Source organism: Sciurus vulgaris (assembly GCF_902686455.1).
Source record: "Sciurus vulgaris genome assembly, chromosome: 15".
Taxonomy (NCBI): Eukaryota; Metazoa; Chordata; class Mammalia; order Rodentia; family Sciuridae; genus Sciurus; species Sciurus vulgaris.
In genome coordinates, this window is record NC_136476.1 from 53,035,358 (window position 1) to 53,058,145 (window position 22,788).

At 46.3% G+C, this 22,788-nt stretch overlaps 1 protein-coding gene across 5 annotated transcripts; it reads left to right on the forward strand.

The window, feature by feature from the left end:
• The first annotated feature begins 4,347 nt into the window (after positions 1-4,347).
• On the forward strand, positions 4,348-22,766 carry NPR2 (natriuretic peptide receptor 2). 5 transcript variants are annotated; one of them, XM_079113515.1, is made up of 23 exons: positions 4,348-4,507; positions 4,636-4,750; positions 4,979-5,035; positions 7,638-7,843; positions 13,333-13,446; positions 13,751-13,886; positions 14,119-14,213; positions 14,428-14,560; positions 14,791-14,875; positions 15,371-15,491; positions 15,655-15,729; positions 15,936-16,013; positions 16,238-16,342; positions 16,466-16,537; positions 18,288-18,447; positions 18,605-18,760; positions 18,839-19,007; positions 19,153-19,299; positions 19,750-19,873; positions 20,079-20,147; positions 21,609-21,954; positions 22,225-22,316; positions 22,448-22,766. In XM_079113515.1, the coding sequence occupies exons 4-23, from the start codon at positions 7,664-7,666 to the stop codon at positions 22,511-22,513; spliced, it is 2,523 nt and encodes an 840-aa protein (XP_078969641.1). In that variant the 5' UTR covers positions 4,348-4,507; positions 4,636-4,750; positions 4,979-5,035; positions 7,638-7,663; the 3' UTR covers positions 22,514-22,766. The 5 variants fall into 5 exon arrangements, with proteins under 5 accessions (XP_078969641.1, XP_078969640.1, XP_078969637.1 ...); XM_079113514.1 differs by having other exon boundaries at positions 4,348-4,503; XM_079113512.1 differs by lacking the exons at positions 4,348-4,507; positions 4,636-4,750; positions 4,979-5,035 and adding an exon at positions 5,325-6,803 and having other exon boundaries at positions 21,609-21,783; positions 21,856-21,954.
• Positions 22,767-22,788: the final 22 nt, after the last annotated feature.

Here is a 22,788-nt window from a genome sequence, read left to right on the forward strand (position 1 = left end):
AAATGGGCAGGTGACTCAAACAGACACTTCTCAAAAGAAGTACAAGTGACTGGTAATTATATGAAAAATGTTCAATGACCTTAGCTATCAGGAAAATGCAATCAAAACCATATTGTGATCCAACTTCACTCCAGTTAGAATGCTTATCATCAAAATAAGTGCTGTTGAGGACATGGGAAAAAAGGAACCCTTATATTCTGTTGGTGGGAATGCAAGTTAGTACACACTACGGAAACCAGTATGGAGGTTCCTCAAAAAAACTGAAAATAGAACTATCATGTGATCCAGCTGTACCACTCCTCTGTATATACTTGAAGGAATTAAAGTCAAAATGCTACAGAGATACCTGCATGACATGTTTATTGCATGGTTATTCACAATATTTAAGTTATGGAATCAGTCTAGATCCACATTAACAGATGAATGGATAGAGAAAATGTGGTATGTATGCAAAATAGAATGTTATTCAACTATAAAGAAGAATGAAATCATGTCATTTGCAGGAAAATGAATAGAACTAGAGATCATTATGATAAGCAAAGTAAGTCAGACTCAGACAAGATTATGTTTTCCCTCATATGTGGAATCTAGGGGGAAACAAGAGGATGTGAAATTAGAAGGGAGATTGTTGGAGGGGAAGGAGAGAGGGAAGAAGAGGGGTTAAGGGGATGGAAATGATAAAAGTATGTTATATGTGTGTATGAATAAGCCACAATGAAACCCACTATTCTGCATAATTAATGTATATTTTAAAAAAGTAAATGTGTGGGCTGGGGAGATAGCTCAGTTGGTAGAGTGCTTGCCTGTCAATGCACAAGGCCCTGGGTTCGATCCTCAGCACCGCAAAAAAAAAAAAAAAAAAAAAAAAGTAAATGTGTCACTAATGTATTTTACTTTGGCTGTACTGGTTATAATTACAACATTGGCCAAAACACCCCCATTTCTGTTTTATTTATTTATTTTTATGGGACTGGGAATTATATAACACCCCAATTCTAATGTCAGGCTTTACCCTTCACAGAATATGAATACAATGGGGAAAGGCCAGAAAACACATTAGTTTAAGGCATCTTGGTTAATCTTTAAAATTTTCACTAGGCCAGTTCTTTGGAAGTTCTTACATTCTAGGACAATGAGTCACAGTAAGACGTGGCACAGGTGAAAGACATGGCTTTCTTTTGTAAAATGGGACAAGGACTGATGTCCACACAGGTCATGCTCAGGTAGATCAGTTTTAGGAAATGGTACCTATGAAAGTTGAGGGTCTGGAGCAGATTTCCTTAGGACCATCTCTGTATATGTACCCCTTTGAAAATCTTTCTGGGCTACCCCTGTTTTGATGGCTGCTACCTGAGGTTTCCTGAAGGTGCCTGAGAGGCTCTCTGAGAAGGGGGAAAGAGAAGGGGAATTTCAGGACCACTCCTGCTGCTTCATCTGGAGTTTCTGGGCATTTTTTCTTTTTAGTCTCCTCCTCCTCCTCCTCCTCCTCCTCTTCCTCCTCCTCTTCCTCCTTCTTTTAAATTCTGTTTTACATTTAAACTTTTATTTGAAGGAAGGGCTTTGCTACTAAAAATAAGTCTGAAAAACACAGCTTCCATGGGGAACCATTTAAGGATTTTAAGCAGGAAAGTGACATAATTAGGTTTTTGTTTGAAAAGGTCACTTTGGCATCTGAACACATGGTGGAGGCTGGATAGGAGGGAGGCAAGACTGGAGATCCAAAGACTTGAAACTGTCCAAAGGAAAAATTATCAAAACTGGCAATTCTGGGCTCCATCTCAGAGTGGCAGCATCTACTTTAGATGGAGCAGGAGCTTCTGAGATTGCCAATCCCCACCCAGCCTCTCCATTTGCCTAGCTCCTGAGGGCCTTGACCTTGGCCTCTACCTTTGAGACCCCTGCCTTAGAGTAATTTTTGACTCTTTGCTCTTCATCCTGCAGATCTGATCAGTCACCAAGGCTTGTTTCTTCCTTCAAGTTATCTGAGGTTTGTTTCTCCCTCTATTTACAACCTATCATCCTACATTAGGCACTGACTGTTTTGTGCTTAGATTTCCCCAATAATTCTTACCTGTTCTTCCTGCTTTCAGTTTGCCTGCCAATCCATCCTTCATTGCTGCTGCATAACAACTTTTTGTTTTTCATGATATTATTGCACATGCAGAAATAGTTCTGTTTTGTCAAATTTTTGCTTCAAATTTCTCTCCCTCTCCCCAGTATATGACTTCTCTGGAAAATTCTAAGCAGAACAGAAGGTTAAAATAGTGATGGGTACATTTCCATTCTCAAGAAACTGTAGTTACCATGTTTTCCTTTTTTTTTTTTTTTTAAGGTGAGTTATTCGAAAATTTAGCAGGACTTGGAAGGTGAGGGAACACATTGTTACTTTCCTCTTGACACTTCTTAGGGAAAGATTTTGTGAAGAAAGTGGAATTTTAAGTAGAGTAGAGAAGAGACTATAACAGAGAATATTATGTTAAGATTTTATACTATCAAATGTTCCTCCGGTGGCAAGTAAATACAGGTGTTGGTATTGATGGTGAAGGGTGACGGTGGGGTCACAGTGAAACAGTCTATGTTGGGGAGACAAGCCACTGGAACACTCACAGAGATGTTGGTTCAGCCTGGATGAATAGACAGATGAATGAATGGATGAATAGACAGGCATAATACCATTCACCTGGATCTTGAAGCATCAAGAATATATGGTTTCTCTTCCTGACAATTCCTAAATTCCTCTTGCAGGAGTCATTGCCTCTCTCCGAGGCATTTTCCACTGGAAAACCACTCATCTGGATTGTGTTTTCAACAAAGCTGATTCTAGCCCCTGTTCATCTTTTATAACACACATATAGACAGGTAAGGTGGAAGTTGATTTGAAAATATTTTGAATTTAAAAACTTCTTTACTTTCTTTCTTTTTTGGTGGTGCTGGGGATTGAACCTAGCGTCTTGTGCATGTTAAGCCTACTCTGTACCACTGAGCCTCACCCCCAAAGAAAGAGATGTATGAATTCAGAGAAATTGGCGCCTTACACAATCATAGCAGCTCTCTGAGGATTCAGGAGGATGAACTGGACCCCAGATCCATAATCATCCTGTGTGCTGTGTGGTTCTGGAGGGGAATAGGAAGTGGAGGGAAGTAGTTCAGGAACAGCAATGGTTTGACCTGTTTTCAGGATTCTCTCTCTTCCTCGCTGGGGCTAAAATAAATATAGTAATGTAGACTTAGAATATCTTTCCTTGCCTTCTCTACACTTTACTACTCTTCTCTTTTCACACTGCTGCCTCCTTTTCCTTTATTGAAATGTGTCCCATAAATTCTACCTTTCATGCCTTATTCGATTTTACTTTCCATGGCTGTTCTCTGCCCTCTGTTGGTAGGTTCTCTTGGATCTGTCTAATTTGTTCTCTTGCATCTGTGTGATGAGGGCAACTGCATATAGTCAAAGCCTTTTTCTGCAGGTCTAGCTGATCAAGTGGAAAGAAGATTGGAGGATGTTTTGTTTCACTGGAATCCTGTGGGGATGGGAGGCACAGTCTGGTGCAAAGTAAACCCAAGGACCCAGATTTGGTTTTGCAATCAGGTCAGTTTTAAAACTGTTCACTGCTGTCAGTTTGAGGCATTAGGGACAGTTGTCTTCTACCATGGAGAAGATTAGTATGAGCCTGAATCCCATGGTGGTCCCAGAAGTCTGCTAAGGTCTTGAGGCTCCTTTGGCCCAAGTGTGACTGGGGTTAGGATTTCTTTCTGCTAAGGAACATGGAAACTACAACAACTTCTAACAGCTAGCCAATTTGATGGTCTGCAGTTTGGTTTTGGATCTGAACCATTAATTCAGAAGCATGAATCAGTGTTTGGGCCAGAAGACATTACAGGTGATATCTGAAGATTGTAGGAAACCATAATGACCCTACAGAAAGGATGCTGGCACCCTAGCTGGATGCTGCTTAGGTCAGTAGAGTCTGAGTTTTCCCACACTTTGTATGAGCTGTTCTGTGACTTCCATTTCTTCTGGGCTTGAGCCAGGAGACATTGTCTTTGGGGGCATCGTCATTGTGCCCCAGGGGTTCCAACAGTATGTTCCCCCAAAGGAAAGGGTTGTATCATTCTACTTTCTTTGTATTCACCCCTACAACTTGTGCACTGCCTCCAGTGTTCAATAAATAAATGCAGTATCAAAGAATAAAAAGGCATTGTCCTTAATATCCTTCCCCACACCACTAGGTGTCGCCTTCATCTCAGAGAAACTGCCCCTCCTCAGTTTATACTTCCACCTCCGTCCCTGTCTGCTCAGGAGCTCTTAGCTTCTTGGCACTGTGATTTCTGAAGTGGCTCAAGCAGGAGAGAATCGGTGGCTCTCAATAGGGAGAAGAATGGGCTTATGTGCATTTCCTTTGTGACAGTTTGAGAAAACTCCCCAAGGTCCCATAGCAGTTTCCCCTGCAACCATGATGTCATCTGTCACAATCTGTTCCTCAGGATGGGATCAGCACTCCAGATGTGGGTACTTGTGTGAACTTTCTAGGTTGGAAGCTTGAGGAGGGGAGCGGGAGAAGGAGGGGTACAATGGACTTCTTTGATGGGGTCTGCTGGGCTCAGTCAGTCTATAAGCATCCATCAGGTGCTGCACAGGGAGACAAAAGAAAGAAGAGGCCTCACAGCAGATGGCTGGTGGAAGCTGGCGAGCTATGGCTGACCTCTGAGGACATGTGGAAGGCACAAGAGGGACCATGGAGACAGGAAGAGGGTGAGTGGAGGGTCGAGTCCCTATGAAGAGGCTAATGGGCTTCATAAGGACTCATGAAGAATGGAAGGTGAGCCCCTTGGTGCCTGAGGAGCCTGTCTCCCAGGGAGTCGTCTTGTCTTCCTACTGAAGGAATGACAGGTCCCTAGCAATTAGGAAGGTGGTATGGTTTTCTACACAGGGGACGGGCGAGGATAACTAAGTTTGGGGATTCCTGACTGCTTCTTGCAGATTGCAGCGAGTGAGGGACTCAGGGAGTTAAAGAGAAGGGACCTTAAAAAGAGCAAGGTAAGAGAGGAGGGGTAAGACGGCCATGGGGTCGCCTGTGAGATGGAAAGAGGGCGGCAGGGTGACCAGGGGCTCGGGGGAGGCCCTTAAAGCATGGGGACGCCGGGGAACCTCGCCCGCCGGCGAGGCGCTGGTGCGGAGCCCCCACGCGCTCACTGGGTGGGTTGGAGAACTGGGAGGTCCCTGGGCGCCGGGCAGGGGGCGGGGGGAGACAGCAGGCGCCGGAGGGTGGGGCCGGGCGGGGGCGGGGGAGGGGCGGCGGGGCGGGGGCAGGCGGCCTGCCCGGGGAGTCACACTCGGCCGCCGCCGCCGGCGCAGCGAGCGGAGACGCGCCGGGCCGAGGCGACCTGACCTGGACGAGCGGCGCGCGCGGGGGCCCAGGCGGGGGGCGGGAGGAAGCGCCGGGCAGCGCCGGCCGCCGGGGCCCAGGAGAAGCGGAGCGGAGAGGAGCGGGGACACGGGCGGGGCCGCCGCAGCTCCGGATGGGACCAGCGCCCGGGCCCGTTAGTCCAAGCAGGAGCTTCGGGAGAAGCCTTCACAGGGAGATTTACCCCTGCCTTCCCCTCCCCTCCGGCCCAGGCCTCGCTTCGCTGCCCGCCTGCCCATGTCCCAGTCCTTCCGCGGCGCGGGCGCCCTCCCACCTCAGCCCTTGGTCCTGTTTTTCGCAGCTCCCTGCCCTTCCAGCCCCTTAAACTGTGAGGTTCCCCCAGGCCATTTCTTTGCACCCCCCTCCCCCCGCCCCCACCCCATCCCAGACTCAGATCCCCTTCTCTTTCTTGGCTTTGGATTCGTCAGGCCACTTCACCCCTCACTGTCCCCATCCCGGTCGCAGGCCCCCTTGGTCCCTCTCTCCTCCTGCCACCCTACCCTTAGTCTTCGGTCCTTCCCTTAGGCTGGTAGCCCTCTCCTTCCCTACCCCGAGACTTTCTCCCATCTTCTCTCCGGGTCCCCAGCACTTTCTGTATCCCGGCCGACTTTGCTTGCCCCTGCTTCTCTTCCTGGCCCTCTTTCCCAGGCGCCAGGCTGGGTGGCGCTTGTGCCTGCCCGGTAGGCCAGAGTGGCCCCAGGTTCTGGGGGCGGTGGGGCTGCTGCTTTATCCCCATGGCACTGCCATCACTGCTGCTGCTGGTGGCAGCCCTGGCAGGTGGGGTGCGTCCTCCTGGGGCTCGGAATCTGACGCTGGCGGTGGTGCTGCCAGAACACAACCTGAGCTATGCTTGGGCCTGGCCACGGGTGGGTCCTGCTGTTGCACTAGCTGTGGAGGCGCTGGGCCGGGCACTGCCCGTGGACCTGCGATTTGTCAGCTCCGAACTAGATGGCGCCTGCTCTGAGTACCTGGCACCTCTGCGCGCTGTGGACCTTAAGCTGTACCATGACCCTGACCTTCTGTTGGGCCCTGGTTGTGTGTACCCCGCTGCCTCTGTGGCCCGCTTTGCCTCACACTGGCGCCTTCCCCTGCTGACTGCGGGTGCTGTGGCTTCTGGTTTTGCGGCTAAGAATGAGCATTATCGTACCTTGGTTCGCACTGGCCCCTCTGCTCCCAAACTGGGTGAGTTCGTAGTGACATTACATGGGCACTTCAATTGGACTGCCCGTGCTGCCTTGCTGTATCTGGATGCCCGCACAGATGACCGGCCTCACTACTTCACCATCGAGGGAGTCTTTGAGGCCCTGCAGGGCAGCAACCTCAGTGTGCAGCACCAGGTGTATGCCCGGGAGCCAGGGGGTCCTGAGCATGCCACCCACTTCATCCGGGCCAACGGGCGCAGTGAGTGTGGCCCTGGCTGTTTTAGGGTTAGGGGAGGAGGGTTGCTGTGTTTGTGGAGCTCAGCACTGGGAAGTTGGAGATAGAACTAGGCATCAAGGAGCTATGTGTGGTGGTTGGGATGGAGAAATGATGTGGACAGAGCACATGGGAGAGGGCTGCCGAGTTAGGAGCGGGGGTCCTGGTTGTCAGAGGCAGAGGGATTCGTGGTCATCATAGGCAGATGTAAACAAAGAATAGGAGCACAAAAAAGTGAAGCTTGTCTTGGGAGAACTGTGGGGCTGGGGGATGTTGAGTTTGTGAAAGCAGTGTGGGGACCCTAGAGCAGTGGATGTGGTTGATGACCACTCTGCAATCTGCGCCTGTTTGTGAACAAAGATCTCCATCCCCCAGATTGAGGCACTGGGACCCCTTGGTGGTATACAAATAGAGAGAATTCCTTAAAATGGGTTCAGGGCTCAGTAGATATGGTTGGGAAAGGCAGGTAAATCTCACTTTGAGAAATTCTGAGCAGCCAGCACCTTTAAGCCTACGGAAAGGCAGGGAAGAGTGGGGAGTGAGGAGCAGCAGGCAAGGCTCTGGGGAAAGGTCCCAGCTGAGTGATCACTCCTTTCCTCCAGGGTCTGGAGTCAGGCCCTGACTTCTGCCAGATGGTCCATGTGACCTCAGGGCACTTATGACATGGGCTTCAAGGGGGAGGATGGGGAGCATCTGCCGGGTGGTTGATAGGTAGCAAGAGAGTGCTCTTGCTAAAGAGGGATTCGGAGATGACTCAGAGAGGGAGTCTGTGGGGGACTGAATGCTTTCTCAGGGTGCTCCTCATGTATTTGCTCCCAGTTGTTTATATCTGCGGCCCTCTGGAGATGCTGCATGAGATCCTGCTTCAGGCCCAGAGGGAAAACCTGACCAATGGGGACTATGTCTTCTTTTACCTGGATGTCTTTGGGGAGAGTCTCCGTGCAGGCCCCACACGCTCTACAGGCCGGCCCTGGCAGGACAATCGCACCCAGGAACAGGCCCAGGCCCTCAGACAGGCCTTTCAGGTATCATTTGAGTCCAGTCTGAAGAAGGAGGGGAAGAGGTGCTTTGATGAGGATTTTCTGTTTTTCACAAGACCCCACAAAAACTCCAGAAGCAGGGCATGAGTTCTGAGCTATAGAAATGAAAGGAAAAGGCTTTCAGAGTCTAGTATCAGTCTTTCGTCCTTCCCATTTTTGTGACTCTGGTGTGTCTGCCAAAGATCCCAAAAAACTGAATTTCCTAAGTATCAGTAATAGGCCACACTGTGGGGGAGAAAAGTTCAGGAAAAGATCTGTGCCTTGCCCCCAGAAGACCTTTCACCCTTTCTGGAGAGTCAAGGCATAACTGGTACATTTAGGTAAAGTTCAAGAAAGAGTATGAGTATGTGCTTGGAACAGACAATGAGAGCTTCTGTGGTTCAGAGGAGGAATAGTCATTGTGGGCAAGGTTTAGGGAAGGCTTTTAATAATGGAAGTGAGACTTCCTTGTGACTTCAATGATAGATGCTATGTTCACAGTCAGAGTGGGAAAGGGGACCTAGGCTGCCTGGGCAGAAAGAAAAAGATAGGCATGGGCATGCTTGGGGGATCTGGAAGATACTGGAAGATTCTTCTTGTCAGCAAGAAAGAAGGGATTACTTAAAGCAGAAATAGGAAATAAAGTTGTAAAGGCATAATCAGATTAAGGAACCTTAAGGCAGTAGGACTTGAATTTGGGGTCCTTGACATTTGTTTGTGAAGTTAAATATAGTGACAGAATCAGGTTGAACTAGATGAGAAGACCAGGCAGTGAAACCAGCTGCTAGGTTAGAAAGGCATGAGGTGATTGAACAAGGATGATGATAGTAGGAATGGAAAGAAAGAAACTTAAGAATTTGTAGAGAAGGTTCACATGATAGTTAATTTCTCTCCTCAACTCCAAACTTTCAATGACTCGTTACCTCAGAATAAAATCTTGAATGCTCATCCCTCTGTTTCTATCTCACCTCCCTTGTCCTCAGGCCTAGAACTGTAACCGAGTAGCCCAGCTGTGTTCATTCCCTCACCCCAGATCTCTTCCTTGCAAAACCATACCTGTGAATTCTAATATCTGTAAATCCTTAGACCCATACATCTTTCCCTGGTTCCCTCACCAGTTTTTTTCTCTGAATCATGTATATAAGTGTTTCCTATTTATTTATCCATAACCTTTTTTTTTTCCCAAAAGAATTTGAGGTGGCTTATGGGATGACCTTAAGGTCCTTTTCAACCCTGAGATTCTTTGGTTCTAAGTAGATGTGTTTAAGGGCTGGACCTGGGTGGCCATTCTTCTTCAGTGAGTAAGATTTTATGTGGCTGTGATTATATATTTGGTTGTGACTGACGAGTGTCTGACTGTGAATGACATATCTGTTTGCATGCCTGAGTAGGAGTCTGTGACTGTCACAGTTGAACATGGCAATGATAGATAGGTTTTATTTGTGCTATAATTTTTTTCCTAAAACAGCCTTCTCACCTTTTGTGTCTGGATAATGTTTCCATATTCTTTAAGACTCAGACCAGTTATTTTCCTTTCTAGGAAACAATCTCTGAATCCCAAAGTTTCCTACTTTTGTGCTTAACTCTATCGTAGAACATTTTCTGTGTTTGATTTGTTTGAAGAACAACTCGTTTCACTGGTATAACTGAACATCTATTATGTCCCAGTGACTGTACTGGAATTTGGTAGAGAACATAATAGATATAGTCCCTGCCTTTTTGGAGTTTACATTTAATAGGAGAGGCAGACAAATAAGCAAATATAGGAACATACTGTGATTAGTGTTGCTAGGGGTGGGAAGGATAAGAAAGAAAAAGGAATATAATAGATGGTATGAGAAGAGAACAATGAGGGGATTATGGTTGAGGAAGGTCTATTACCCTCCCAGATGAGCTGTGTTCTTTTTGCAGAAGAAAAACCTTTTTCTTGTATAAGAATTCCTACCAGCCAAGGGTGCCCAGCACTTAGAGCAGGGACCTAGTCAGCTAGCAATCAGTTGTATCAGTCAATTCTCTGCTCTCCCCTCAATTCAGGTCTAATTTAGAGGGAAATAGAGGAGGATTTTGCTACAATAGAAAGAGAAGGGAAATGGGTAGTCAAGAATATGCTGACGGGAAACAGGGTGTAGCTATGTGGGCCTGTAATCCCTGGCCCTTGGGAGGCTGAGGCAGGAGGATCATGAGTTTGAGGCCAGCTCCAGCAACTTAGCAAGACCCTCTCTTAACCAAACCAAATCAAATCAAACCAAAACCCAAGAATATGCTGAGGGGAAATCCAAGGCATGGTCTGGGGTAGGGTGGGTTGAGGGGTGATAAGATTCCCTCTGGCAAAGCTTCTTTCATTATTTCCCAGTGCTGACACAGGTCAGGGGTCAGGGAAGTTGGGTGGCCAGCACCAACCTAGAATGAAAGAACAGAGAGCCCTTCTTCCAGAGACACTGGCCAACTGGTGTCCCAGTCCAGGCTGGCCTGGAAAAGGTGGTAAGTGAGGCAAGGCAGCCTTGGCATGAGTGTCCAAAGCATTTTCAGGATGGGTCACACTTAAGACAAAGGTGCTAGTGCAGACTGGATACAAGCTACTGGGGGAGAGGGCTCTGAGGTTAAGTGTGTTGATATGACTTTTTTCTCCCATTTAGTCATAGCTGTTCGTGGTCAGAGAGCATGTTCATGTTTGTATTCCACGTGTCTGGTATGTAGTGGGTGTTTAATACATGTTTGTTGAATTGAATTAAAGTGTGTGTTGTGGGGTGGGGATGAGACTAGGAATTGGTTTATAAAGGAGTAGAGCTTGGTACTATAAACCAAGGGTGATTGACCAGGAGAGGGAAGAAAAGTAGATGAATAAAACTAAATAAGCAAATGAGTAGGATCTGAGGATCCAGAGGCCCAGGCTGGGCAAATGGGGACAACAGAGTTAGAAACCCAGGTGGAGAATGGTGTGACTGGCATGAGATTAGGTTACAGATGGGGAACACCTGCAGCAAGAATGGAAGCAAGCACTAAACCAACAGCTAAAACAGACCATTTTCTTGGAGACCTTTTCTTGTCTCCTCAGGCTACTGTTGACAGAACCTCCTGCTGTGGCCAGAGCAGGTCGCAGAGTGGGTGGCACAGGCAGAGGCAGGCACCTCTGGCCATGCACATTTCCTAGGTGCGCTCCTGGCTCCCACTCACCACTGAACCCATTTTTGGCCACCTTTGCTTGTTTTTTTCCACCTGGGGTCCACTGTGAAGTGGGACTCATTTACCTACCTTCACCTTCTCTCTAGCCCCTGAGCAAGCACCGAAACTGTTTGGAGTTGTTTTTTTTTAGAAGCTAGTTAGTGACCACAGCAAAACAGTCTAACATAGCCGTTTTCAAAATGTGGTCTTTGGGATCCTGGGGGCCCCTGAAATCCTTTTTGGGGAACCATGAGGTTAAAACTATTTAAAAAATAATGCTAAGATGTTATTTGCCTTTGTCACTCTCAGCCTTCCATGATTATACAGTGGAGTTTTCCGACTTGTGATGATGTCATATTTCGGTCAGTCATGGAAGGTGTGTTTCTGCATTCTTGTGTCTTCAAAATCTATCAGTTTTAACTTCTAATATGGAAAATACTGATAGATGAAACCCATAGAAAGTTCTCTGGGATCATAATTTTTAAAAATATAGAGGCATCCTGAGACCAAAAAGTTTGATTATTGCTAACCTAGCAAACAAACCAACCTAGAGAATTACTAAGTGTCAAAACCTATCATTGCCTTTATTGAAATATAAATTGTGTTAAACCTGGTCTTTTCCATATTTTTTTGTTATTTTTTATACTATTCATCAACAATGTATCCTACCTTTTTATTTTTCCTTTATTCTTGGAACAGGTGTTACTGAATGAACCCCCCCCCCCCTTTTTTTTTTTTTTTTTGGCTTGGGAGTGGAAGAATTTAGAGCATCTAAATTGCTTCAGCAAGAATAATTACATCATGGGCTGGGGAGATAGCTCAACTGATAGAGTGCTTGCCTCACAAACATAAGGTCCTGAGTTCGATTCCCAGTACCGCAAAAAAAAAAAAAAAAAAGAATAATTACATCTTTTTTTCATTCTTCCTTTCTTTTTTTTTTTATTGCTTCCTTTCTTTATGAAAGTAAGCAAGAAACTTGATTTCTGTTTTTGTTTTTCTTTCTGGTTTGGCTTTTATTATTGTTGTTTTTTAAGAATAATTACATCTTGAAGGAAACTCCAATCTATATTATGAATGCATATTAGAAGTTGGCTTCAGTCAGGTGTGGTGGTGCATGCCTGTAATCCCAGTGCTGTGGGAGGCTGAGGCAGGATTGCAAATTTAAGGCCGGCCTCAGCAATTTAGCTAGTCCCCCCAGAACTTCATGAACCATGTCTCAAAAATAAAAACATAAAAAGGGCTGGGGATGTAGCTCAGTGGTAAAGAAAGAAAGAAATTGACTTCATTATTTCCTACTTGAAATGAATTTATGGATTATAGATCATATGTGACATATCTAGTATCTCTGTGGTCCACATGAAGTTTCTACAAGAATGAACGAAACTGAAATGACTAGATTTTAATCTATCATTTCACAAAGCTAGGTTCATAAAATATATTGAAGTCTTCCCCTGAAGTTGTAAGGCCTATTTCCTGTCTGAGCAGAGACGGTGACTCTATGACCTGAGGCTGAGAGATTCAGCAGCTAACGGGGAAATGTGAAGTTTAAGGGAGCCAGGCTTGCACTTTATGGGTTTAAGGGAGCCTGGCAGGTGAGGGACAGACACACCTTGAGTCATATGCCAGTGTGGGCTGAGGCCATGCATATCATTTGCTTATCTGTGCAATGTGTGTGGGCATGTGACTTGTGAGTTTGTCCCTGTGACACATATCTGCTATTTAGTAAGCAGAACAATGCTGCTTATGGTAGCTGTTCCATACATGTGAAATGAATGAACTCGCAACTTTTCACAGGTGGAATTTCTGTCTCAAAGTATTTACCTCAATTGCCATAGGGGCTGAAATCTCTTTAATTCACTGTGTGGGAGCACTGTGTATAAGTGACCCACTGTGAAAATGTCAACATCAAACCAATAACATTAATAGTAATTAACATCTTGGACAGGAGATGTTGATTAGTGTTGTCCTTGATAAATATAGGTACCTGGACAGGGAGGGATTGAGGGCCTCTGTGAGAGCTGTGGTATCCTAGCCTGGGAGGCCTGGTGGTGGTAGGGAGTTCAGGAAGATGATGGGCTGGTTTGGGAATGGAGTTGACTTCATCTGTTACTTCCCAGTCTTACTTTCCCAGTCCTGTCTGCCTTTCATGGATGGGTGCCACTCCCCCAACCATCTGTCACCTCCATAAAGTTTTGTGCCCTTTTAGCCTTCGTACTCTCCCGTGTATATTTCATATCATGTATATTTAATCAAGTTTCTCTACCCTGCTTCCTCTCTTCCCCTCATGCTCATTTTGAATCCTGTTTACTCTTTCCTGTGTGCTGCTGGTACAGACTGTATTGGTGATCACATACCGAGAACCCCCAAATCCTGAGTATCAGGAATTCCAGAATCGTCTGCTGATAAGAGCCCGGGAAGATTTTGGTGTGGAGCTGGCTCCATCCCTGGTGAGTAGATAGATCTCTCTGTCTCCTTGAGTCAGGCCAGACTGGGAGAAAGGGCTCCCTCCCTAACTTGGCATCAAGTCTTGGCCATGGAGCAAGCCCCACTTGGGGACTGTCCACCTCTATCCAAGATATTTCCTTTGCCCTAGGGACCAGTTAGGTAGGGATGGCACTTTAGGAATGAGAGGAGGGAAGAAAGTAAACAAGAAGAGAGAAGAGGTAGAAGGAGCTTCCAGGGATGGGAAAGGCGGCTGGGAAAGGGCCGTTGCAGGACATTTGGAGAGCACTGCCAAGTTGCCATCCCCAGATGAACCTCATTGCTGGCTGCTTCTACGATGGGATCCTGCTCTATGCTGAAGTCCTGAACGAGACAATACAGGAAGGAGGCACCCGGGAAGATGGACTTCGAATTGTGGAGAAGATGCAGGGACGAAGATACCACGGTAATAAAGAGGGGCAGGTGGAGGCCTGAGGGCTGATACCAGACTCAGGAGTGGAGTGAGCAGAAGAAACACTTCAGGCTCAACAGGGAGTCAATAGGGTTTGGAAACTTCGCAGAAATAGATACACTTCAAGAAGAGTGACAGGCAGACTCCGCGGCAGCAGGGTGGAGTTGGGGAACAGGATAGGGGCCTAGGGTAGATCTCAAAGTGAGGGATACTCTTTTTATTCTAGGTGTCACTGGACTGGTTGTTATGGACAAGAACAATGACCGGGAGACTGATTTTGTCCTGTGGGCCATGGGAGACTTGGATTCTGGGGACTTTCAGGTGATGGGGGAGGGGGCAAGGAAGAGAGTACAGGCCTGTAAAATCCAGCTTTCAAGTGTTCCATGGGGGCGGAATTAAAGGTCCTAGGGACAGGGACTTATTTTCTGTGTCAGAGATGCACCCTGGCTGGGAGACAATCAGCAAAATGGCTGGGGTCTGGGGGAGGAGGCTGGCGGGAGCAGGCCTGTGGGCCCAGTGTTCTGCTTCCTCACAGCCTGCAGCCCACTACTCAGGAGCTGAGAAGCAGATTTGGTGGACAGGACGGCCTATTCCCTGGGTGAAGGGGGCCCCCCCCCTGGACAATCCCCCCTGTGCCTTTGACTTGGACGACCCATCCTGTGATAAAAGTGGGTGTGTGCAGGGACTGGGAGCAATTCTTCCTCCTTTACTTTCCATTCTTTACCTCCACCCTTGCTGACTCCCTGCTCTTAACTCTTATTTTTATCTCTATATGTCTTGCCCTCCCTCCTTACCTCTCCCTCAAAAAATCTGTCTACTCCTAGTACCTGTGCTTCTCCCTTCCCCATTCTTGCAGCCTCCCACCCAGTCTTTCTCAGGGTCTCTCTCTCCCCTTCAGCTCCACTTTCTACTCTGGCAATTGTGGCTCTGGGCACAGGAATCACCTTCATCATGTTTGGTGTTTCCAGCTTCCTAATTTTCCGGTGAGTTCTGGGCTTTCCACCAACCTATTCCTTACCTCCCCATTGCCACAGGGCCTCTGGCTGAGGCCAGGGGTCCCTTTAACATGAGTTAGGGGCAGCAGATCTCCTAATCTGGTGATTGTCTCAGACCTAGTGACGTCTTCCTCTCTTGCCTTTCTCTTTAGTTGTCTTCCAGCCTAGGTGTTTGTTCTACTTTTGGTTCTAGCCTGGGTATACTAAGTAGTGATTTTGAGTGAGGTTAAGGTCAAAGGTGACTTTTCTATGGATGTTACTATTTTAAACAAGAACTTGCATCTCCAACTTCTGAGTTTGTGAGTATGTATAGGCATGTGCCAGACTTGTAGAGAATATGTACTTACCTTCCAGTCCTGTCCTGTGTCCCCACTGTAACAACGGTAGCTTTAGAAGCTGCAGGGAACCCTGCAACCCCACTGTTGGCTTGGGGGAGGGGGCAGGATTGGGCTTACCAGTCAACTGAGCGTGCAGTCCTTACAGAAAACTGATGCTGGAGAAGGAGCTGGCTAGCATGCTGTGGCGCATCCGCTGGGAAGAACTGCAGTTTGGCAACTCTGAGCGTTATCATAAAGGTGCGGGCAGTCGCCTCACACTGTCACTGGTGAGTCCTTGTCTCAGTCGTTCCTGCCGCCTCCCTCTGAGTTCCTGTCTTTTCTTACCCTGGACCTTTCCCAGCACATTGGCCTGTAATGATAGCTCCTGCACAACCACCATCATCTAATGTTCCTTTCATCCTTCCGCCTCCATGTTGCCCTTGGCCCCAGCGGGGATCCAGTTACGGCTCGCTCATGACAGCCCATGGGAAATACCAGATCTTTGCCAACACCGGTCACTTCAAGGTGAACAGTCATCTGCTTGTTCTGATCCCTACCATTTCATCCTGTCTCATTCCCATCTGCCACCTCTGCCCCTTAACCTCTTCCCTCCATAGCCCCTCTATGCCCAGCTGGGCTTCTGGATGCTCTCACAGTTCCTCAGTATTTCCTAGGAATACCCAGAAACTCCTTCTGATACTTTCCTTTTCCTTTTCCTCCTTCGCCATCAGGGAAATGTTGTCGCCATCAAACATGTGAATAAGAAGCGCATTGAACTGACGCGGCAGGTTCTGTTTGAACTGAAACACGTACGTAATGGTGTATGGGTTGAGGGTGAAGGATAGAAAGGGAAGAGGAAAGAATGGGGGAGATTACTGAATAATAACATTGCCTAGGAGGGCAAGGGGTTTGCTTATGGTTGATTTTAAGTTGTAGGTATAACTAAGAGAAAGGTCCTCTCTTGTAGTGATAGGTTTCCATATCTGATTTTTAGCTCTTTCAGTTCTCTTCTCCTTTCCATTTTTTCTGCTAGATGAGAGATGTCCAGTTCAACCATCTTACTCGCTTCATTGGAGCATGCATAGACCCTCCCAACATTTGCATTGTCACTGAGTACTGTCCTCGTGGGAGTCTACAGGTGAAGGATAGGTGTAGGAGATAATGGTGTGTTGGGGGGAGCCCCTAGTTACATTGACTTTGTGCCAAATGATAGCCAGTGGGACTGGGACAGACACATGATCTATTCCATGTCACTTACCAGGATATTCTAGAAAATGACAGCATCAACTTGGACTGGATGTTTCGTTATTCACTTATTAATGACCTTGTTAAGGTGAGTCTTCCCCACTCCTTAAGAGTTTATCCTCTCCAAAATACCTCCATCATTCAGTCTTTGCTATGATCTCTCTCCTAGTCCTCTAAAAGTCCTGTTCTCTCCATCTCCCCTTATTCTTGTGGTTTGGTGATAATGGATAAGAATTCTGGGGTTTATATTTGGGGGAATGAGTTTTATAGGCCACAGGGAGTCCTATGCCTGGAGATAATTTTTGTCTTCCTGCCCTAGATACCTCAGATGCTTCTCCAGTATATATATATATTTTTTTTTTTATCTCTAAGAGTCAAAAGATCATATTAAAATCCCTATGCAGGGAAAAGATAAGTGAAATATTCAAATGTATTTATCTCCTGTTTTAACTCTCATCATTTTACTCTCTGAACAATATTTGGCACACCTATTTTTTGTTCAGAACCCTAAATTTTAAAAAGAACATTAACTGGTTAGACTAAGAGAAATCAAGGAAAATTGTCCTAAATCTTTGTTATTCTTCCAATATACTAGGTTTCAGCTATTTTGAAATACCCAGAGGCCAAAGAATTGTGGAGGCATAAAATTGAATCTTGTATGGGTTGGACAGGTATTTAGAAGCAAGTCTCATAGCCAGCAAGCAAGTCTAGTGGATCACCCTGCATTGTACCTAAAGCTGGCTTTGGATTTCTGCGAAAATCTCATCAAGTTGTTTAAAAAAATTTTTTTTGTGTGTGAAAGTTTGCCATCAAATGAGAGAGAAAAATATTAGATAAAATGAATGTAGTGGCTCAGCTAGAGGTGTGACAATAAGTATGAGAAAACATGACTCTTGAGAGAACAATGATTTGATGGAAAAGTGGTTTTGGAAAGTATCCCTTGCAGTTTCCACACAAGTAAATTCACAAATTGGGAGATTCTCGAAGTTTTGCTGATAGCAAAAAGAATAGAAAAAGGAAGAGTTCACAGGCACTAGTTATGAGTTGTTCAAGTCCAGAGGTAAACATTTAGCAGAGGTGTTTTGTGTTAGCATATGGAACCTATATCCTTTGTGTGTGTGTGTGTGTGTGTGTGTGTGTGTGTGTGTGTGTGTGTGTGTTACTGAGGATTGAACACAGGGATGCTCTACCACCTAGCCCTTTTTATCTTTTTATTTTGAGATAAGTTTTCACTAAGTTGCTCAGACTGGCCTCCAATTTCTGATTTTCCTGCTTGTCTCCCGAGTAGCTGGGATTACAGGCATGTACCACAGTGCCCCGCACCTTCTATCCTTTTTATGTCCTACTGGCACTGACTTGGGTGGGCTCCCGGAGTTTCATTTTTGGGAAGCACAGCCCTGCCCTCTTAAGACCTGTCTTTTAGTTTCTTGGAAGCAAAAGCTTGTTCGTCCCTGGGCCTGTGGAGCCAGCAGTCTCAGGCTTCTGCATTGGCTTGACAGCTATCTCTTACATTTTTCCATTTTCCAAGTTTTTCTAATTTACTACTTTCTCCACTTTCTGCTAGTCCAGCATCTCCTCAAGTAGAGCACATTCCTCCTCCACCCTGACCTGCATGTCTACATATAGTTATGTGTTAAAGTTTACAACTGGTTAGTCTTTGGTGCATCTAGCTACTCTGTTCGGTACCCTGTATAGAAACTGTTTAAGGGATGCTTTCCAAAATAAGCTTATTGTTTTTATGGTCCCAAGATCTGTAGGTAGCTAACCTAGTGCCTATCTCATGGAAAGGGGGCAGTCTAAACCAGTTATGATCCAGATACTTGATCTGTATCCTGCAGGGCATGGCTTTTCTCCACAACAGCATTATTTCATCTCATGGAAGTCTCAAGTCCTCCAACTGTGTGGTGGATAGTCGTTTTGTGCTCAAAATCACAGACTATGGCTTGGCCAGCTTCCGATCAACTGCTGAACCTGATGACAGCCACGCCCTCTATGCCAGTGAGGCCTGCCCCACAATGCACTTTTTATACTCCTCCTCTGGCCTTGATCATTTCCATTTAGGGAGGGTCGGAGAGGGAGAAAAATCACAGAAATATAATGAGTGGGTGGGGGTACCCTATTTGGGGGACCTAGCTAATCTGTTTCCTCTTTTCAGAGAAGCTGTGGACTGCCCCAGAACTGCTCAGTGGGAACTCCTTGCCAACCACAGGCATGCAAAAGGCTGATGTCTATAGCTTTGGGATCATCCTGCAGGAGATAGCACTTCGCAGTGGCCCGTTCTACTTGGAGGGCCTGGACCTCAGCCCCAAAGGTGAGAGTTGATCCACTACCCATAGCCTTTTCTTCCTGGAGGGCTCAGTTCTTCATCCAAACCTTTTATTACCCTTAGAGATTGTCCAGAAGGTACGAAATAGTCAGCGGCCATATTTCCGGCCAAGCATTGACAGAACCCAATTGAATGAAGAGCTAGTTTTGCTGATGGAGAGATGTTGGGCCCAGGACTCAGCTGAGCGGCCAGACTTTGGACAGATCAAGGGTTTCATTCGCCGCTTTAACAAGTGAGACAACACTAAAGGGCAGGGACTCCATAGGGATGGAAGCCTCATCAGTCTCAGTAGATGAGGTGGGGCTGGTGGGTTGGATAGAAAGTCCAGGGAGTCTTGAGAATCTTGCAGCAGATGCCATATCCTGGCCTCCCTGCAGGGAAGGTGGCACCAGTATTTTGGACAACCTCTTGCTGCGCATGGAACAATATGCCAATAATCTGGAGAAGCTGGTGGAGGAACGCACACAGGCCTACCTAGAGGAAAAACGCAAGGCCGAAGCCCTGCTCTACCAAATTCTGCCCCAGTGAGATCTTTGTCTCTCTCCCCAAAATTTCCTTTTGGATTCATTTGTTGAGTTCTGCTCTGTTGGTCTCCTGAAAGCCTACTTCCCAAGCCTCCGAACCCTACTTTGCTCATCTTGCCACAGGGAGCTCTCCTGGCTGTAGGCTAAATGCTTTCATTCTGTCTCCAAGTGCTCTTTCTGTCATCTCATCCCTCCTCCTTAGGACACTGTTCTACCTTGCCTCTGATTCAGCAGGTGTATGTAAAATAATCCCAAATTGAAACACTGTATTCCCACCACTTGTGCACCTTACTATGTGCTAGACAATGTCTTCTCAACCACTTTCCTTTTCCTCCACCAACCCCACCTTTTCCATTACAACTTAGCTCTGCTGCAGCCACATACTGCTTTCCTCTTTCCCCCTCCTACCATCTTTTTTGGAATTTGGCTCATTGCACCCTTGTTTTCTAGTTCAGTGGCAGAGCAGTTAAAACGGGGAGAGACTGTACAGGCTGAGGCCTTTGACAGTGTTACCATCTACTTCAGTGACATCGTGGGCTTCACAGCATTGTCAGCTGAGAGCACCCCCATGCAGGTGAGAGCCAGATGTCAGAGGTAGTTCATGGGATAGAGGCCTGGGAGCTTCACTAGTAGGGAAGACTGGTTCTTTCTAGAGTTCCCTTATCTTGTTGAGAGTTTGTAGCTCAAGAATTCTTAGAAAGTTGAGCACAAATTTCAGGCCCTCTGCTTTCCTATCTTCTGTTAGGTGGTGACACTTTTTAAATTTTATTTTCATTTAGGTAGTGACACTTCTTAATGATCTGTACACCTGCTTTGATGCCATAATTGACAACTTTGATGTCTACAAGGTGAGAATTGGGGCTGCCTTCCTGCTGAGACCGCTTTAAGATCCAGGCTCCTGGAACCTCCCCACATATATTACCCACTCCATGGTCAGTTTTTACTCTAGGGTCTCTAGCATCCTAGTGCTGAAGTGCATGCTGTACATGGATGTGGTTCCAGAATTCTAATTGTACAGTCAGGTCTAATAACTTGTGAACTCTTAAGCTTCTTCATTCAGAACCATCACAGATTTTAGTCCCTATCTCCCTGAGTGTATAAATAGAGCCTACCCATCTTCTCTTTTCTCCTCCAGACATGGAACAGTCCCTACAGGATGTGGGTACAGATTGATTTAGTGGGGTGAGGGGCAAGATATGAATAATGTTGTAAGGCTTTTTGTTGAAGTCATTGACTTGGCAGCCAGTTGGCTTTATTGTCCTTGGGAATAAAAATGAACTGGATTGAAATACTGGCTTTGTAGATAGCTGTGTGGTCTTGGGTAAGTAATAGTATCTCCCTGATCCTTCATGGTTTTAAGATGGGAATAATAACTGGGTATAGCAGCGCATACCTGTAATTCTGAGTGGTTGAGGCAGGAAGATCACAAGTTTGAGGCCAGCCTGGGCAACTTAGTGAGACCTTGTCTGAAAATAAAGAAAAAAAAGGAGGACTGGGATACAGCTCAGTGGTAGAGGATCATGGGTCCTGGGTTCAGTCTCCAGTGTCAAGACCAAAAAAAAAAAAAAAAAAAGGAATGAGATTGAGAGATGGTATGGTATGGGAAGTGTCTAGTACTGTGTGGTGCATGGCAGACAACGTACATCCATTTTTGCTCCTTCCCTTTGGGCTTACTCTGTTGTCTCTGTTGTTTCTGTAACAAAGAACTCCCATCAATCCTTCACAGATTCATCAATTGTTTCTATTTTCATCTGTTTTATTGAAAAATCTATTTGTATAATTACTTTCTAAACCAAGAGTGTAAGTTTCGGATATAGCACCCATTTATCCCTAGATACTTAGTGTGTATATCCTAAAAATTTCACTATGCGTTTCCTAAAAACAAGGACATTCTCTTGCATAACTTTGTACAATTACCAAAGTCAAGTGCCTGCTGTCTGGCCCACGTCATTGGGCTTTACCTTCTTGCCAGCTTTGTGTTCTTCAGATTAGCCTGTTTTCTTGCTTCTCATTTCCTGACAACAGGGCCTATCTGTACATGTCTTATTGTGGATAGGGTGTCCAGTCATTCAGCAAATGTTTATTGAGTATTTGCCAGGTCCTGATTGGGGTGGGGGGTAGGATTTAAAGATTCCCTTGACTTCCCCTTCTTCCCAGATTCTCAGGACCACAGTGATTATTTTCTAGTTGATATTTTGGCCTCCCAGGTGGTCAGGATGATGCTGATAGTGTCTAGCTTGTCTACAGGTACTCTTGCTCATTCCCACTGATACAGAGTGAGATGATGTTTTAATCCCCTTCTAAATCAGGTGGAGACGATTGGGGATGCCTACATGGTGGTATCTGGCCTTCCAGGCCGAAATGGTCAACGCCATGCACCAGAAATTGCCCGGATGGCCCTAGCATTACTAGATGCAGTTTCTTCCTTCCGCATCCGCCACCGACCCCATGACCAGCTGAGGCTACGCATAGGGGTCCATACTGGTAAGACTGACTCTCGCCCCAGCCCTAGGTGCCATGTTTCCCAGGCTCTCCCCAACCCATTTCTTTTCATAGGGCCAGTCTGTGCTGGGGTTGTTGGCCTGAAGATGCCCCGCTATTGTCTTTTTGGAGACACAGTGAATACTGCTTCCCGAATGGAGTCTAATGGTCAAGGTGAGACATTAGCCTTCAACCCCAGCCTCAGCCTCACTCTGTCTCACTCTCTTTTTCTTTTCAGAGTTCCTCCAAATCTCTCAATATGAGAGATCACAGTTCCTTAGTGGCCCATCCTTGGGCACATTTTAGTTCTAGTGAATGTGTGTGTTAGGAGGACTGGGAGCCTCTTGAGGGGTGGTTGGTTGGGTAAAGTGCTCTCCAGCACTGTCAATTCTTCTATTGCCATTTCTTTGACTTTTCTTTCTACCATGCACCATGCTACTTTAGCCCTGAAGATCCATGTTTCCTCTACCACCAAGGATGCCCTGGATGAGCTCGGATGTTTCCAGCTAGAGCTTCGGGGGGATGTGGAGATGAAGGTGACGGCAGGCCATGGGGAGGGGGCCATGGAAAGGGAGAACGAAAGTGATTATGTGGCTCATAGGTGAAGAGAGGGAGATCAAGGGACTAACAGAAGAATCTGAACTATGTTCACTCCCCCTGCTTCCAGGGAAAAGGAAAGATGCGAACTTATTGGCTCCTAGGAGAGCGGAAAGGACCTCCTGGACTGCTGTAAACCCTACTTCTTCTGCTGCTGGCACGTGGATAAGCAGTGGCCACCATCTCTCCATATACCAAAAACAGACGGTGTCACACAAGATGTAAAATGTGCACAAAAACCCCACCTTATATGGAAGTCAGAGCCCTCTGCAGCTCAGCCTTGTACATATGTCTGTCCTTCTCTGGTTTGGTCCCCTTCTTCCCTACCTCCTGTAAATATCTGTATCTAAACCAGAATATTTTGGTCAAATATAAAATAACAAGTAGTAGTCATGGTGTCATAGTCTTGGG

What these genes read in the sequence shown, in the direction of transcription:
- NPR2 (XM_079113511.1), top strand. Translation starts at nt 6,137, where the DNA reads ATGGCACTGCCATCACTGCTGCTGCTGGTGGCAGCCCTGGCAGGTGGG. An exon ending in CCAACACCGGTCACTTCAAG is followed by an intron (nt 15,730 to 15,935) that starts GTGAACAGTCAT and finishes CTTCGCCATCAG; the next exon opens with GGAAATGTTGTCGCCATCAA. An exon ending in CTGAGAGCACCCCCATGCAG is followed by an intron (nt 19,874 to 20,078) that starts GTGAGAGCCAGA and finishes ATTTTCATTTAG; the next exon opens with GTAGTGACACTTCTTAATGA.